The sequence below is a fragment of the Gymnoscopelus braueri genome (genome assembly GCF_963280865.1).
Source record: "Gymnoscopelus braueri genome assembly, chromosome: 1".
NCBI lineage: Eukaryota > Metazoa > Chordata > Actinopteri > Myctophiformes > Myctophidae > Gymnoscopelus > Gymnoscopelus braueri.
The window spans coordinates 42,078,549-42,094,831 of NC_137603.1; the positions used below are offsets into that span (position 1 = coordinate 42,078,549).

The window sequence follows — 16,283 nt, forward strand, 5'->3', positions numbered from 1 at the left end:
CCAAGGCGACTAGGAATGTAAACTGCGAGGTCTTGGTTGTGAACGGATTCAGCTACAGCTGATAACATTCTAACAGTAAGTTAATGAGTAACCTGTAGCTCAAGGCAAGGAAGTGGAGTTCCTCCGAGCGACAGGTGGAGGTGAGTCCGGTGGGTGACGTCACAATAAAGGAAGTGAGAGCTCTGGGCCGATAGCTTTGCTGGACGTCGCTGCAAAAATCAACGTTACACATCATATTAACTGCTTAAGAAGCATTACAAGAGGACATAAAGAGCTATACAGAGATGTGTACCTTTGGTGAGTTATGTTACACTCCTTATTTGTTCCAATTCCAGGTAGGATTTGAAATGAAATATTGCATGCTGCATGGTCTCTTGATGAAACTTTATTTTCGTCCTGCATTGAATGGCGGATAGGATAGCCTATTGAGGTGGGTTCACTGGGTTGGTAGTAATAGGTTGGTGAAGGTTAGCCTACATTCATCGCAGAAATTATATAGACATTTTGTTAAATGATGGGACAGATAACTTTTCCTTGTTTGTGATTGTTTTGTGTTTTTGGATTGTTTAATTGATTGTCATTTATGTATTTTGCCCGAGGACCCCCTTGAAAACGAGATGATGCTTCTCAAGGCCTAGCCTTGGATTAGCCCCTTTCGGGACATTAGCCTTAGATCAAGACTATCATAGATGTATTTTATCGAGTCTTGACTTTTACTTTCGTATCTACGCGATAGTCTTGGCTAGCACACCCCAGTGCGTCCTGCACTTTCACCAGTAAAGCCCGTACTTCTCCGTACAAAAAATATATATATAAGGTGCTTACCCGGTTGCTCCAAATGTTAACTAGCGCTGCGGAGTCTTTGTGAAATGTATTAGGCCGTACTGTTCAATAGATATGTGTTTTAATCCCGTCTGTGCCTGAACGCCATTTCCCCCCCTTGTTTACATTGAGTGTAATTCTGGCTTTCGCCGGGTGCGCCCGGTCACTACCGCCCATTGAGGAACTTCTGACAGAATCCGAGTCCGACACAGACGTGATTAAAACACTTCTATATTGAAAAATACGGACTAATACATTGCACAAAGACTCCGAAGCTTGAGTCAACATTTGGGGCAACCGGGTGAGCACCTTATTATATATTTTTGAACATGTACGGGCTTTACTGGTGAAAAGGCAGGACGCATCATGGGGTGCTAGCCAAGACTATATATACAAATGTCAAAATCTATAAATACATCTATGATAGTCAGTCTCTAATCCAATGCTACCCAAGGCCAAGGGGGTTATATCCTCTAATTCAACTTTTAAATACAAAATAAAGTTTAGCTTTACATCCGTGACGTGAGCTAGTATGGTTAAAATAAAATGAACTGACTGTATGCAAACTAAGTGTAAACAGAGACAACATCACTACAGGGTGTAATAATGTATTGTGTAGCCTATGTGTAATCCTGACTTTTGCATACAGTAGAACACTATTTCCCAAAGACTGCGTCGGGGACACATCAGAATCAGAATCAGAATCAGTTTTATTGTCACATCACAGGTTTACAAGGTAAAAAAGTGGGTGAAATTCTTTTTTGTACATCGTTCCCATCGCAACGTTAGTTTCCATAGAAAGAAGAGGGGGGGGGGGGGAGAAGAAGAGGGTGGGGGGCAAGTGGGAAGGAGATCAAAACAAGAGAGCAACAGAAGGCCAGACAAGTTATCTACACATTTTTATGGGTCACGTTTCCTACGTTTTGTTTTTAATTATTATTTCAAAACATTTGTATTCATTAGAAACTATTAATTCAATGATTTTTCTAAATAATTTCATGAATACATAAAAAATAAAATCAAATAAATTAGAAAACAAAAGTTTAAGAAGTAGTGAAAATAGCCGATCTACAAGTTCACAAGTTGTGAGCTTGTAGATCTGCTATTTTCACTAGCCTGAGCAGACATCAAATTTCTCTTTTGGGTCTTGAGCTAAAAAGTTTGGTTACCACTGCAGTAGAAGATATATCCGTCAAATTCATAGACTTGTGTGACATACATTATCTATTCTATGAATTTGTTGGATTCATGTTAATGTGTATTTTCAGACAGTTACCCTTTTTTAAACCCTCAAAGTTTAGTCAACTTGACCGTTGGCTCTGTACTTGGTCTACTCTTTTTCCCTCTACACCAACTCTCCGAAATAGCCGATCAGGCGTTGTGAGCTTGTAGATCTGCTATTTTCGGCTAATATTGCCCATCACACAAAGACTTGGTGAACCCCCTGTAGTTACTCTTAGGATCCCCTTGGGGTCCCTGACCCCTGTTGAAGACCCCTGGTCTAAAGTAAACTATTGTTGTATTGTTATTTGTTAAGTTCTGCATGCGTTGTGGTTTGTGGGAGAAATTTGATTGATTGAATACTTTAGTAGACAGAAATGTAAACGGCACGAGGTACAGATATAATAGAGCTAAAAGGATAACACAAAAAAGTCCTGGGGACTTGTTTCCCTTGTGGTCCTATGTATATGTCTCTTGTAAGTAATGCCATTGTTATGTTAAGTTTATAATGTTATTTCATAGTATGTGTTTGAAAGCCACAACAACCTGTATTCCTACAAGAAGTCGTTGCATGACCAATCGTTGGATCGGAAATGACAATGATTTACAATTACAATAAGTTTTGTTGTCTTCCAGATAAGGAGAAGGGGCCAGGGAGGCTGATGAGGCAGGGTCTTACTCTCATCCTGGTCGGCCATATTAACTTCATCCTGGGAGCTATTGTCCATGGCAACATCCTCCGTCATATCTCTAAACCCAAACACCAAATTACAACTGAATACACTGCAGCTAACATCATCTCTGTTTCCTCTGGACTACTGGTGAGTTATGACATAATGACAAAAACATGCAATGATTCCTGCTAGATATTACAGTAGTGATTTTTATTGCAATACCCCACCACCCGGAAAAAAATACGTTTTGTTTTTCAAAACATTTAATGAAGGGGGAATTTTGTTAAAGGTAAAAATGTGCTCCTTTTAAGTAAAATGACAGATTTCCTCTGATATTCTACTTGTTTTGTAGACCTGTAATTCAACTCACCAACTTACTCTTTGTTTAGAGATCCATCCTTCCTAATAGTCTCCCAGGTTGTAGGTAGATGGACTGATAGCATATCACTGCTGACAACTTCATCTGTCACTTCTGACACATAAATATCCATCCATCTTAAACCACAATCCCTTGCTTAGACCAAGGACTTATTATAGCTTATGAGAAAGGTAGTTCTGATCTGGGATAAATGATAAAGGAAACATGACCATATGAAACGTTTATGACTTGTGAGTCAAACTGATCTTGAATCAGCCCTTCTGTTCATGCATAATGGTAACTACCCAGTTAATGACCCTATGCATTCTAAGCGGTGGGCATCATAGAGACCACCAGTTAATTTTGATTTAATGCAACATCCCAGCGCTGCTGTTGTCTTTCTCCACAAGCAAGACACAACTGGTCCGACATAACGCAGCCAAGTGTATGTTCTGAAAAGCAGTTACTGTCGCCCCAGGCAGGCTCCATTACTTTGTAATTGTGGATTATCGTTGTCAGATGATGATGGTAATTTGATGACGGATATATCTGAAATTGATCTTTAAATCAAAGGAGATCCACATCAAAGAGGATTACAGAACGCATGTATCCAAGTAGTAGGTATAAAGTAAAGATTTGAGTCTGAACTTGAAATGTTTATCCACAACAGGGATTCAAATAAATAAATTATAGTCTCCTATTCTTGTTTGCAGGGTGTTGGGAACAACATCCTATGAGTATCTATGGCCGCTTTTATACAACGATCCCGCAATAATGACCTAAAGAAGATCCATAAGTAGTAATGCCGGTAGTAGGCTGAGATTTTACTCCTTTCTCGAATCGACTCCCCCTTCACAACCCTGTCATCCAGCCTCCTCTACCTGCCTATGTTGCTCCCTATCCTATCCCTACTGAAGTCCTGCGCTGGCTCCACACTGATCTCCATGGCTACAGCACACACTCAGAATCTGGACTTAAAGGGATACTTCACTCTCGGGCCGGGGACACATTTAAAAAAATATTAAAAATAAATGAAAAAAGTTATGGAAAATTCATGGCCCCCTCACGCATTAGTAGGACACTCTAATGCGTGAGGGGGCCATGAATTTTCCATAACTTTTTTCATTTATTTTTAATATTTTTTTTAAATGTGTCCCCGGCCCGAGAGTGAAGTATCCCTTTAAGTAAAAGTAGCAATACACAATGTAAAAATACTCTGACTTAAGTAAGACTGCATGAAGTAAGACTGTATGAATGCAGGACTTTTACAAAAGTAAAAGCACTTATTATGAAGAATTTCCTTTTCAGAATCATATACAAAACAGTATATCATGTTATTGAACTACTTGATCATTATCCAAGCCCTATTTTATATTTTAGCTATTCAAAACTAGCAGATCTACAAGCTCACAATGTGTCTCGATGTGAAGTGTTAAAACATTGTTTAATAATTTGATTACATTTTAATAACCTAAATCTTCAAAGTAACGAATAACTAAAGCTGTCAAATAGATAGTAGTAGTGGAGTAAAAAGAACAATATTTTCCTCTGAGATGTAGTGGAGTAGAAGTATACTCTACTACAGCACACGCTCAACCCAACCCCCTCTACCCAGCCATGATGCACTCTAGTCCTGCCACACTCCTCCACCTCAGTGGGAACCCTCCAGGGAAGTACATACAGTACGTGTGAGGGGGAGTAGGATTCTTTCACTCTACCAGCCTATGAGTGGGAAAAGGGGAGTCAAACTCTGGCACTGAGTCAAATCTCGGCACACCAACAGCTTTGCTTCTTTTTACACAGAATCAAATCAGTGTGTGCTTTGACATGGAATGCCGGCATTCTGTAATCAGATGTCAGTGTCGAGTGTTATGGGCTGTCCAGTGTCCACACCAAGCACTATAACTATATGATATGGTATTCAAAAACTATAATGAAGATTGATATAGTCAATTATCACCACTTTCATGTCTTCATTATAGTTGTAGACATTTTTTTAAATGAATATCTTTAGTTATAGTGCTTGGTGTGGCCGGCCCTTTACTCTTATGCCGTAGATTCTATAGATTTAAAACTACCCTACGCATTTAGTTACCAGACCACAGTCATGTAAGCTCCTGTAGCCTACTATTTTCTTTCACCAAGCGACATAAAGGTTGTTTTTCCAAATATGTTGTTCTTGCTATTGTGAGGACAGAACTGACTCGCGTCTCACCCATGTTCTCAAGGAAATAACAAATGTATATGTGGATCTTGGGATTCACATGGGAAAGGCGTGGCTCCAATGTGGCTCTTGTACTTAATGTGGTCAGCCTATGACGTCAATCGTCTTGAGTCTTGACGTATGACTCCAAATTTGGTTCCAGCCCAATCAGAGCTCAGTTGAGCTCAGTTGTTTGTGAGATTAACTCCAGACACAAACAGACCCTCTTCTAGATGGCTCTCTGAGGAGCCACGTCTTGCGCATCACTAAGGTGAAGGGAGCGGTTTGAGGCAGAAAGGTGTGTGTGGACCTTTGATGTCACACCCGTCCTGCCCTGCCATATTTCCCTTTCACACAGACGGCAGCTGGGCAACAATCCCCCACATTACGTGTCCGTACCTTTTTATTATACAGAACTGGACAGGCCATGTAAAAGAGGCTTATGACTGCTGCACCATATCCCAATTGTTTTGTTATGTGAATATTGCAGAGCATTGCCACTGGTATCATTGCCATCATGGTGTCAAGAAACCTCCCAGTATGGAAGCTGGTAAGATGACACGCCGCACCAACACATTTGAAAAACTGTCACACACTCACTGTTTACATACTGTATTCTTCCTGCAAACATCTCCAATCTATCATATCTTATTTTTTGTATTTGTTTTTCATTTCTTCACATGTCTGTCTTTTGGTCATTCATTCATTTATTCTCTTTCTCATACACACACGCACACACTCACGTTTGTGTATATTTGTGAGGACATCAATATGTTAGGATGGTGATTTTGTTAATGCAAATGTTTGTCAATTTAACCGTAATCCTAAAATCGAAAAAAGCAGATCTAAGAAGCTCACAACGCATTGTGCTGTGATGCGTTATGATCTTGTAGATGCTATTTTCGGTGCGCAACACTAGTGCACAACTATGTGTAAATCTGGCATAACTCCAACCCCAACACCTAACCTCTAAATACCTAATCGTAAGCTTAAATCAAAAAATCCATTTTAACCCAAAAAAAAAACAGGAAGATTCTCCTCACAAGTATAGCAAGTATAGTAATACATACAAACACACACACACACACACACACACACACACACACACACACACACACACACACACACACACACACACACACACACACACACACACACACACACACACACACACACACACACACACACACACACACACACTTTTAATATCCCAAAACATGCTATCCTAAAAGCTTGTCACACACCATCTCTCTCTCTCTCTCTCTGTCTGTCTGTAGCACATAGGCCTCCTGATCAGTTCATTTTTCAATGCACTGCTGTCAGCAGCCTGCAGCATCGGCGTCCTATTGGCCATCAGTCTCACAGTGGCCAGCAATGGGAGGGTCTTAATGCAGGGCTGTAATGACACAGATCTGCTTGTGGACGCCCGCTCTCCAGTCAACGTCCAGTGTCCCTTCGACACCACCAGGATCTATGTGAGTCCCCATCTCTCCTGTGTGTCTAGCACTTTTGTCACTGAGCTGAGACACGCAGCTAGGGCTGGGAAATTAACCCGAAATATCATTGCTGTCGGGCAGAAAGCTCCATATTTAAACTTTCAGTTTTTTTCGTAAATTAATACCCTACTTGATCATACTATAGCGTCACAAAAGTATCAAAAGTAGCAGATCAACAAGATCAAAACGCATCGCTTCGGACCACGTTTCATGCTTGTCGATCTGCTACTTTTGCTATTTTTTTATCCTGGAAAAAAAAAGTTACTGTGTTGGACATTCAAGTTTTCCACCCGACAGACGATATATGGAAAACCGACATTTAGAACCAATAACCAATCTTGCTCATGTAGGTCAGTCGATTAATCAAGAACCAGTTCATATACATATATAGATAGTTTATAATAGACTAAATCGATTAGTCTGATTAATCACTTAACCCTGTATTATACTGTACTTACGGTAGTTGGTGTACAACGGTGGTGTACAAAAATAGTGAAAATAGACGAATTTCAAGCTCTTAACACGTCGCATCATGACTAGTTGCAAGCTTGTAGGTCTGCTATTTTCACTATTTACTTTTTTTAGTCTGCACTGTAGGCTAGACCAGCGTTTCCCAACCGTCTTTCCGCGGCCCTTTGGTGTGCCGGTGATCAAAAATCGGCGAAAGTGGCCGTTTTCAAGATGTTTTGGCCATTATTTCTGGAACAGAAGGCCCAATCTGCTCAGTTCAAAGCTTGTTAGATGCGTGTCTCTGAGGACATTAAGCACATCTTAACACATTTTCCCGGGTTTTCGGGCCGTGTGTGTGTGTGTGTGTGTGTGTGTGTGTGTGTGTCAAGTGGGGTCATGTTAAGTGGTTAAAACAGTATTTAGGCCAGTAGGCTACAGTCTCATCTGGTACAGTAGACCAGATCACATCCGCCATGAACCGGTTAATCTATTGCTCTGAGTTTAATCTAGCGGAAGGGAATCTTTGCACGCGATGCTAATCCCTAGGCTATAGGATGTGTGTGTGTGTGTGTGTGTGTGTGTGTGTGTGTGTGTGTGTGTAAATATTGATAATAGTGACTGATGCAATCAAAACAAACATCTGAAATCTGAGAGGCCATTTGAGCGGGTTGGTGGCAATGCATTGCCTAGCCAGTTATTACAGCCCAACTGTAGTGTATAGCAGTGGTTCTCAATCTGTGTACATACACCGTATATCTAGGTGTGCCTTGGCACCGAAAAGGTTGGGAAACACTGGGCTAGACAATGTCATACATGCTGCAATGACTTCTGCCACCAGCAGCTCAGATTTGACTTTCTTTTACACGAATTACGTCACCGTATTTTATTAATTCCAGAATTGTTACCACCCAGTTTTAGCCCATACATTGAATTTAGATGACTTATCAGTAGGCAGAGATCTCTCATCGTCTGGCTACACGAGACTACAAATGATGATACCCATTCTCTCTACTCTGCATCTGTTCTCTCTTCTCTGTCTCACTTGTCTCTCTCAGGACACCACCCTTGCGTTGTGGGTTCCCAGTGCGTTGCTTGCAGCAGTTGAAGCTGTTGTGTCCGTGTGGTGTTTCCATGTGGGTTTGATTCTCAGAGGGCTGGGACCCTGTGGTCACAGCTACATCAAAGAGCAGGTGTGTGTGTTTGTGTGTGATCTCTGTTTTTGTGAGTGTGTGTGTGTGTGTGTGTGTGTGTGTGTGTGTGTGTGTCATCTCTCAGTTCTCCATTTCTCATCCCTCTATTCTCCATCTCTCTGTTCTCTCTCCCCAGTTGGAGGAAGAGAGTCTGGCCAATAGGAGCTCAGCAGACACTGAGTTCCCCACCCAGGGCCGAAGTCTGATTGGCCAGCGCTTCACCGCTGATGCCTGATTGGTATACAGTAAATGCAGGAAGCACCGATAACCATCACTACGTCCCAGTACACTGATAAACTACCATCACTACAACCAGTACACTCATAGACTACATCCCTGTAACCATATTCACACCAAAGATCATTAATATTACCAAGATCCTACGCCTCGCCACAACAAAATGGTACACAAATGTTCTCCTATGTGGCCGTGGTTGCCTCTCGCTGTCCCCATCCCCCCAACCCATTAGGTGAGCTCAAGTGCTTGAACGTGTGCTTCTGATCTCCTAAAGGGGTGGGTGTATCACACAGATACAGGAAATCAGTCAAAGTTTGGGAGTCTTAGTTTCCCATCGTCTTTGTTCACGCTCTAGGCAGGGTAACAGACAGTACTCTGCTGGAGTCATACGTGAACACATAATTGATGTGTTCAGATTGATGTGTGTTAATTTAACTCTGAGATGGTCCAGTTTTACATTCTGATTGAAATGAACACTGACAGTGAATACTTTTCAGTCATAAAGGCATCATTGAGGGCAGCCACAGCCATGAATAGAACCAGTTTTACATACAGTGTGATGGGATTTTGTGTGTGCGCACATGTATGTGCATGCACTGTGTGTAGTGTCGCTCATGGCAAAAACATAATTTGCTGTCCCCTGACTCCCAGTAAGTATTGATTATTGAAGTAAGTTGAGTTTATGAAGGAGGGTGAGTTGATTTTACCTGTATGAAAGTTATTTTATATGTAGCTTGTATGATCTATCATTTCAGCCAAATGTATTTTCATTATTTTTGTATTCGTATTTGTATGTGTAAATGTCCTACTGGCACAGTTCTGAGATCAGACTGTGGTTTAAAAAATATCACTGTACGCCAACATAGGCCAACATGTTTTTATATTATTTTGTCTTGTGATTGGATGATAATAACGATGTACATAAGGGGTGTTAGTTTAGTTATTTCCTTGATTTTATAACAGTACATTACTGCACATAAAAAGCTGTATGTATAATATTCAGGTATACCACTTGTTTTATATCCTCCTGGTCAACTGCAGTTCAGTTCTAAACACATACATTTTGTGTGAAAAGTGTCATTTAAAAGAAAATTAAAAATGGCTTTTTAAGGTAAAGAACCTTTTATCCTTGTCCAATTTATGCTCAGAGAAATATTCGTTATTTTGTATGGAATAAGTTATATTTCAATTTCTGAGGCTCATCTACCGTCTCTAGCTGAACGTTGCATGCTAGTTATATATAGATATACAGTATGTACAAATAGATCCAGAGAACATATCATTGCTGTCGGGCAGAAACCTCTTATCTCCATATTCTAACTTTTTGTTTTTTCGTAAATTAACGCCCTGCTTAATCACACTACAGCGTCACACACAAAGTATCAAAAGTAACAGATCCACATGCTCGAAACGCGGCGCAAAGCGACACATTTGAGCTTGTATATATGCTTCTTTTGATACTTTTGCATTTGAATCCTGAAAAGTAACAGTTTTGGACATATGAGGTTTTCACCCGATAGAGACTATTATAGTGTGTGTACATGAGGAATTTGCCTGGCAAAGTACCAGTGGTGGTATTTAGTATGGTACAGCTGAGATTTAAAATGGGTTGTGAACCAGCTGTATTGGGGTCTGTGATCTTCACTGATGTGTCTATGAGCAACAACACATCATGTAAAGCCAAACGACAAACTAAATTCTGTCATTTGGCATTTCACTAAAGGTGCAGTAAATGATTTATTGTCCTTTATTTTGTTCAAATGGTTAGAAACTGGCCTTGTCACAGCACACTTTTGACATGCTGAATCAATGCTGCTTGCTCCAATACTCACCAAACTTGCCACAAACACTGTTCAGGTGGCCTGCCATGACCATAGCCACACCAGGGGCACCTAGCGTGTGAATTTATGTTTTTTGTTTGTTTACACATAATCTTTTCTATGTTGGATTCATGTTAATGTGTTATAGTGCTCTAGATAAGTTTCATCATACTGTAATAAAATAGACACCAAGTTTGGCAAAGGTGTCAAAAATTAAGGTAAATCATTTTCAGATATGCAAATTGGGGGTCCAAACACACCCATCATAAAGATACGCATTCCAACATGTTTCTAATAGTCAAAAAATCACACCCAGTGTGAAGTGGGCGGTGTGGTCATCACAGTGGTCATCATAGTGATGGAAGCTCACTTCCAAAATGATTTTTGGAAGTGCATAATCCTATTTATAGGTTATTAATGTCATCATGTGTCTCGCTAGCCAATCACAGTGCTGAATAGAGTCAGCCAATCACAGTACAGGAAAGTGGGCCAATCACAGTGCAGGAAACTAATACTAATGAGGTGTCCCAACCCCACTTATAGGGGCGGCTACACCGCCCAAAAACATGAAATAGATGCCAAGTTTGGAATTGTAGCTAATGTAGTACAAAGGTTACAGCCAAAAAACTTAACCGAATAGTCTCATATCTCCTTAAGGCCCTGGACTATTCGCTGTACATTTAAGATAATGGACATTAATGGCAAATAAAACCTGCCCAAATATTGAGTCATATGTCATAGATACGTCATACATGACCTACATCTTAGACTCGCCACAGGAAGTTTGAGTTCCACAAAGAAGCCACGCCGTTATGAGAGCGAGACAGAGGTGGAGTTTACTACCACCTGTGAATTGGTTCCCCTTGAATTTATACAGAACTCGTTTTCGCTATCTGGAGATAGAGTAGACGACTAGCGCACACACTCCTAACATGTCCAATCAGCCGCCTAATTTGCCGCCTAATAGAAAGAGCTGCTTCCAGATCACAAATGTTCAGGAGGCGGCTAGTAGTATCACAGATGACACCGAAAGCCTTGACGACCGAGATGAGTCTCAGACAGAGGACACCAACATTTCTCGAGACGACTTAGGTGTGTGTGACCAGAGCTTGTCCGAGGGAACGTTGAACAACGTGGGGGAACACCAGGAGGGCCAACCGGTATCAACAGGTCCTGTCAACGGGGGATTCTCTGTTAAAAGTGGAGGAGGAGGTGTGCCTGTGCCACCTGCAAGTCAGCCTTCTATTCCGAGCTCGACTCCGACAACAACCAACTTGGTCCCTAGTGGGAATGTCCCTGCTCAAGCAAACCATGTATCCACCGGCGCCATGTCAACCACCACCGGTAGTTCCCGTTTCAGGGTCATAAAAATTCCCTTCCTACGGGGCAGATGGACATGCACAGAGTTCTATGGGCGGGACTCAGACGGCTCTAGTATAAAGCATGCTGTGGTCATGGAACACAATGTGGACAGGGATAATAGTCGTCCAGGGGTCACTGGTGGCTCTGTTGTCATTCCTAGGGCTGTCTCTGCTGACAGTGGCCACTCGGTTGCCCACCATACTCACCCTCTGGAGCCTTTGCAGCCAGGCTATGGCTTAGCCTCCCAGATAGGGAGTGGGGTAAGTGCCCTCCAGCCCACTGGCTACTCAACTGCGGTGCCCCAGCATCCTCAACACGCCCAAGTCAATATACCCCAAACCCACCCAAGCAGCCTCAATGGTGACGGTGCATCCCATGGCACCATGCTGCAGAAATCTCAGATTATTCCTCCTACCCAGCAGTTAGTCTTTTCATCTCAAGCCGGTGGCATCGCAGGTGGCCACCCCGACCACCAACAGCAGCAGTTTGCCCCTCTCCAGCCACAGGGCTCAAATCCTCAGAACCTCCCCATGGCATCTTCCTCTGTGGGGCCTCCAGCTAGCCAGGAGCCCTCACCTGTCATAACCCCTGTGGTCCCCGGAGTTCAGGGGCTGGGCATGACGGCTCAGGGTGGGGAGGCAGCCTCAGCCCAGGGAGCCCATGGAGGGGCCCCAGCGGGTCCTCCTGTCACCTGTAGCAGCCAGGCAGAAGACAGTAGGCGGAAGTCTGATGTCTTACCTCAGCCCAGTACCGGCACGCTGTCAGGGAAAGTTTGCATGGAGTTGACAGAAAGCCTCTGCCTGCCAGACAGCTTGTTTGGACATGCCATTGCTAACAAGCTTGATCAGGTGCTGGATGTGGTGAAGAGTAACCTTATGTATGCCATCCGGGAGGAGATGTTGAAGGAGAAAATCAAAGAGCTGGTCGAGAGGAACTCTGCGCTGGAAAGCGAGAATTCAATGCTCAAGGCCCTGGCCAACACGGATCAGCTCCGCCAGCTGTTAAATCAGATCAGTCCGGTGGTGAGTACCTCGCCACCCCAACAGCAGCAGCTCTACCACCACCCTTCTACTCCTGACACAAACGCCCCCCTTGTTCAACATGAGGGGGGCATGTCAGGTGGTCAACTGGACTACCAACAGCAGCAGTTTTACACCCTCCAACCACAGGGCTCAAACACTCAGAACGTACCCATGGCATCCTTCTCTGTGGGGCCTCCAGCTAGCCAGGGGCCCTCACCTGATATGACCCCTGTGGGCCCCGGAAGTCAGGGGCTGAGCATGGTGGCTCAGGGTGGGGAAGCAGCCTCAGTCCAGGGCCTAATGCTCCAGGTGGGCAGTGAGACATCAATGGGCTCAGTGCCATCAGGGGTCCCTCCATCTGCTGCTGTCACCCCTACCACCACCACCATACACAGCAGTGTGCAGAATGTGACCGCCACAGTGCCACCTAGCACCACCCACACACCTCCAGACATGCTACGCCAGACACCCAGCGCAGGAGGACTCATCCAGGATCAGGGAGCCCATGGAGGGGCTCCGTTTGGGCTTTCTGTGGCCTTCGGCAGCCAGGCAGAAGACAGTAGGCAGACATCTGACTTCCTACCTCAGCCTAGCACTGATTCCCTGTCGGAGAATGATGGCATGAAGCCTTTTATTTCCGAAAGCCTCGGCCCATCCACTCCCACTGTCGAAAGTAAGTTTGACATCCATATTGACTTAGATAGGGAAGAGGAGAGTACGTCGGAAGGCAGCAGTGTTGCCATTGATAACAAGATTGAACAGGCTTTGGATCTGGTGAAGAATCACCTCACGTACGCTGTGCGGGGGGAGGTAGAGGTGTTGAAGGAAAAGATCAAGGTGCAGTACGAGAAGAACTCTGTGCTGGAGCATGAGAATGCCTTGCTCAAATCCCTGGTCAACACGGATCATCTCGGCCAGCTGTCCAATCGTCAACCAGACTACCAACAGCAGCAGTTCGCCCCTCTCCAGCCACAGGGCTCAAGCAATCAGAACCTCCCTATGGCATCCCTCTCTGTGGGGCCTCCAGGTAGCACGGGGCCCTCGCCTGTCATAACCGCTGTGGTCTCCGAAGCTCAGGGGTTGGACATGGTGGCTCAGGGTAGGGACGCAGCTTCAGCCCAGGGCCTAATGTTCCAGGTGGGCAGTGGGGCATCAATGGACTCTGTGCTACCAGGCATCCCTCCTGCCATCACCACCACACACAGCAGTGTCCAGAATGTGACTGCCACAGTGCCTAGCACCACCAACCCCCTTCCAGGCATCCAAAGCGTGAGAGGACTTGACCAGGCCCAGGGAGCCCATGGATGGGCCCCAGTGGGTCTCCCTTTCGGATCCAGCAGCCAGGCAGAAGACAGCGGGCAGAAGTCTGACCTCCTACCTCAACCCAGCACAGACGCCCTGATGAAGAAAGATGGCATGAAGCCTTTTATTTCAGAAAGTGTCTGCCCGCTCACTCCCACTGTTGAGAGCTTGTTTAACATCCCTATTGCTATAGATGGGGAAGAGGGAAGTGCGTCCCATGCCAGTGCTGTTGCCATTGATAACAAGATTGAACTGGCGTTGGACCTGGTGAAGAGTCATCTCTTGAACGCTGTGCAGGAGGAAGTGGAGGTATTGAAGGAGCAGATCAAGGAGCAGCACGGGAGGAACTCTGTGCTGGAGCATGAGAATACCTTGCTCAAATCCCTGCTCAACACAGATCAGCTCGGCCAGCTGTCCAATCAGATCAGTCCCATGGTGAGGACCTCACCGCCCCAACAGCAGCTCCACCACCACCCTTCTGCTGCCGCCACCAACAACACATCAAACGAACCCCTTGTTCAACATGAGGGGGGCATGTCAGGTAGTCGACCAGACTACCAACAGCAGCAGTTTGTCCCTCTTCAGCCACAGGGCTCAGACATTCAGAACCTCCCCATGGCATCCCTCTCTGCCAGGCCTCCAGCTAGCCAGGGGCCCTCACCTGTCATCACCCCTGGAGTTCAGGGGTTGGGCATGGAGGCTCAGGGTGGGGAGGTAACCTCAGCCCAGGGCCTAATGCTCCAGGTGGGCAGTGTGGGGTCATCAACGGGCTCTGTGCCACCAGGGGTCCCTCCATATTCTGCTGTCACCCCTGCCACCACCACCCCACACAGCAGTGTCCAGAATGTGACTGCCACAGTGCCCAGCACCACCAGCACCCCTCCAGGCATGCTGAGCCAAGCTTCCATCGCAGGAGGACTCGTCCAGGCCCTGGGAGCTTGTGGAGGGTGCCTGGTGGTGGAAAAAGATGGCATGAAGCCTTTCATCGAAAGCCTCGGCCCGCCCACTCCCACTGTCGACGGCCAGTTTGGCATCCCTATTGACATAGATGGGGATGAGGACAGTGTGTCCAGTGCCAGTGTTGTTGCTATCTATAAGAAGGTTGAGCAGGCGATGGACCTGGTGAAGAGTCACCTCATGTACGCCGTTCAGGAGGAAATGGAGGTGTTGAAGGAACAGATCAAGGACCAATACGAGAGGAACTCTGTGCTGGAGCATGAAAACACCATGCTCAAGTCCCTGGCCAACACGGATCAGCTCAGTCAGCTATCCAGTCAGATCAGCCCTGTGGAGAACACCTCACCACTCCAACAGCAGCTCCATCACCACCACCCTCCTGCCGCCACCAATAATGACACAAGCGTCCCCCTTGCGCAACATGACCAGGAGCAGACGGCCCCCCCGACCAGCCCAACGTCACATCGGCATGATCCCAATCCTCCACCCAAATGATCCGACACTAAACACACACACACACACACACACCTCCCATGAACAGGAGAGGAGGTGAAAGGAACCCTGTGATAAAAACAGAACAATGACAACATCGACTACTACCCCTCACCCTCCATTAGCTCCTTAAGGAGAAAGGCTCCTGTAGTTTTTAATCACTGTCCTGTGAGAAGTCTTCTCGTCCTGGGATTTCTATGTTAGGCTATGTATGGAGAGCGGGGACCAGGCAGGAAAGCAAGGGGTGAGTAAAGCAAAACAAAAGCCCTGCACACTCTCGTTCTGCAGTAAGGTATAGGATAGGACACACTGCACAGTTTTCCATCTGTTCCACTGACTTTTTTTGTTGCAAAATCACTTTAAAATTTTGAAATGGAACATGTTCTGTCACGGCTAAATAATGCCTGGTGCATGTTATTATCTGCTTTATCAGTACTCATTGTCTAGGCGTTTTGGCTACTACACTCAGCTGTTTCAGTGTATCAGATACCGACATAGTGTATTATGTGGCTTTTAGCTAGTTCCCATAGCGTGGCTTGTCCCCAGTCTCCGGCGTTCTGCACCCTTAGCGGTGTCACCTTCCTTGTCAGCTCTGTTCTCTGGCTCCCAACATTCCATCGTTTTGGCTCTCGTTATGTCTTTAGGGATGCAGACAAAACTTAGAACATGCACTTAAA

General features: G+C 44.9%; 1 protein-coding gene across 1 annotated transcript; it reads left to right on the forward strand.

The window, feature by feature from the left end:
- Positions 1-179: 179 nt before the first annotated feature.
- On the forward strand, positions 180-9,756 carry krtcap3 (keratinocyte associated protein 3). The gene is made up of 6 exons (XM_080427728.1): positions 180-297; positions 2,680-2,864; positions 5,769-5,828; positions 6,556-6,753; positions 8,280-8,414; positions 8,551-9,756. The coding sequence occupies exons 1-6, from the start codon at positions 285-287 to the stop codon at positions 8,647-8,649; spliced, it is 690 nt and encodes a 229-aa protein (XP_080283854.1). The 5' UTR covers positions 180-284; the 3' UTR covers positions 8,650-9,756.
- The last annotated feature ends 6,527 nt before the right edge of the window (positions 9,757-16,283 follow it).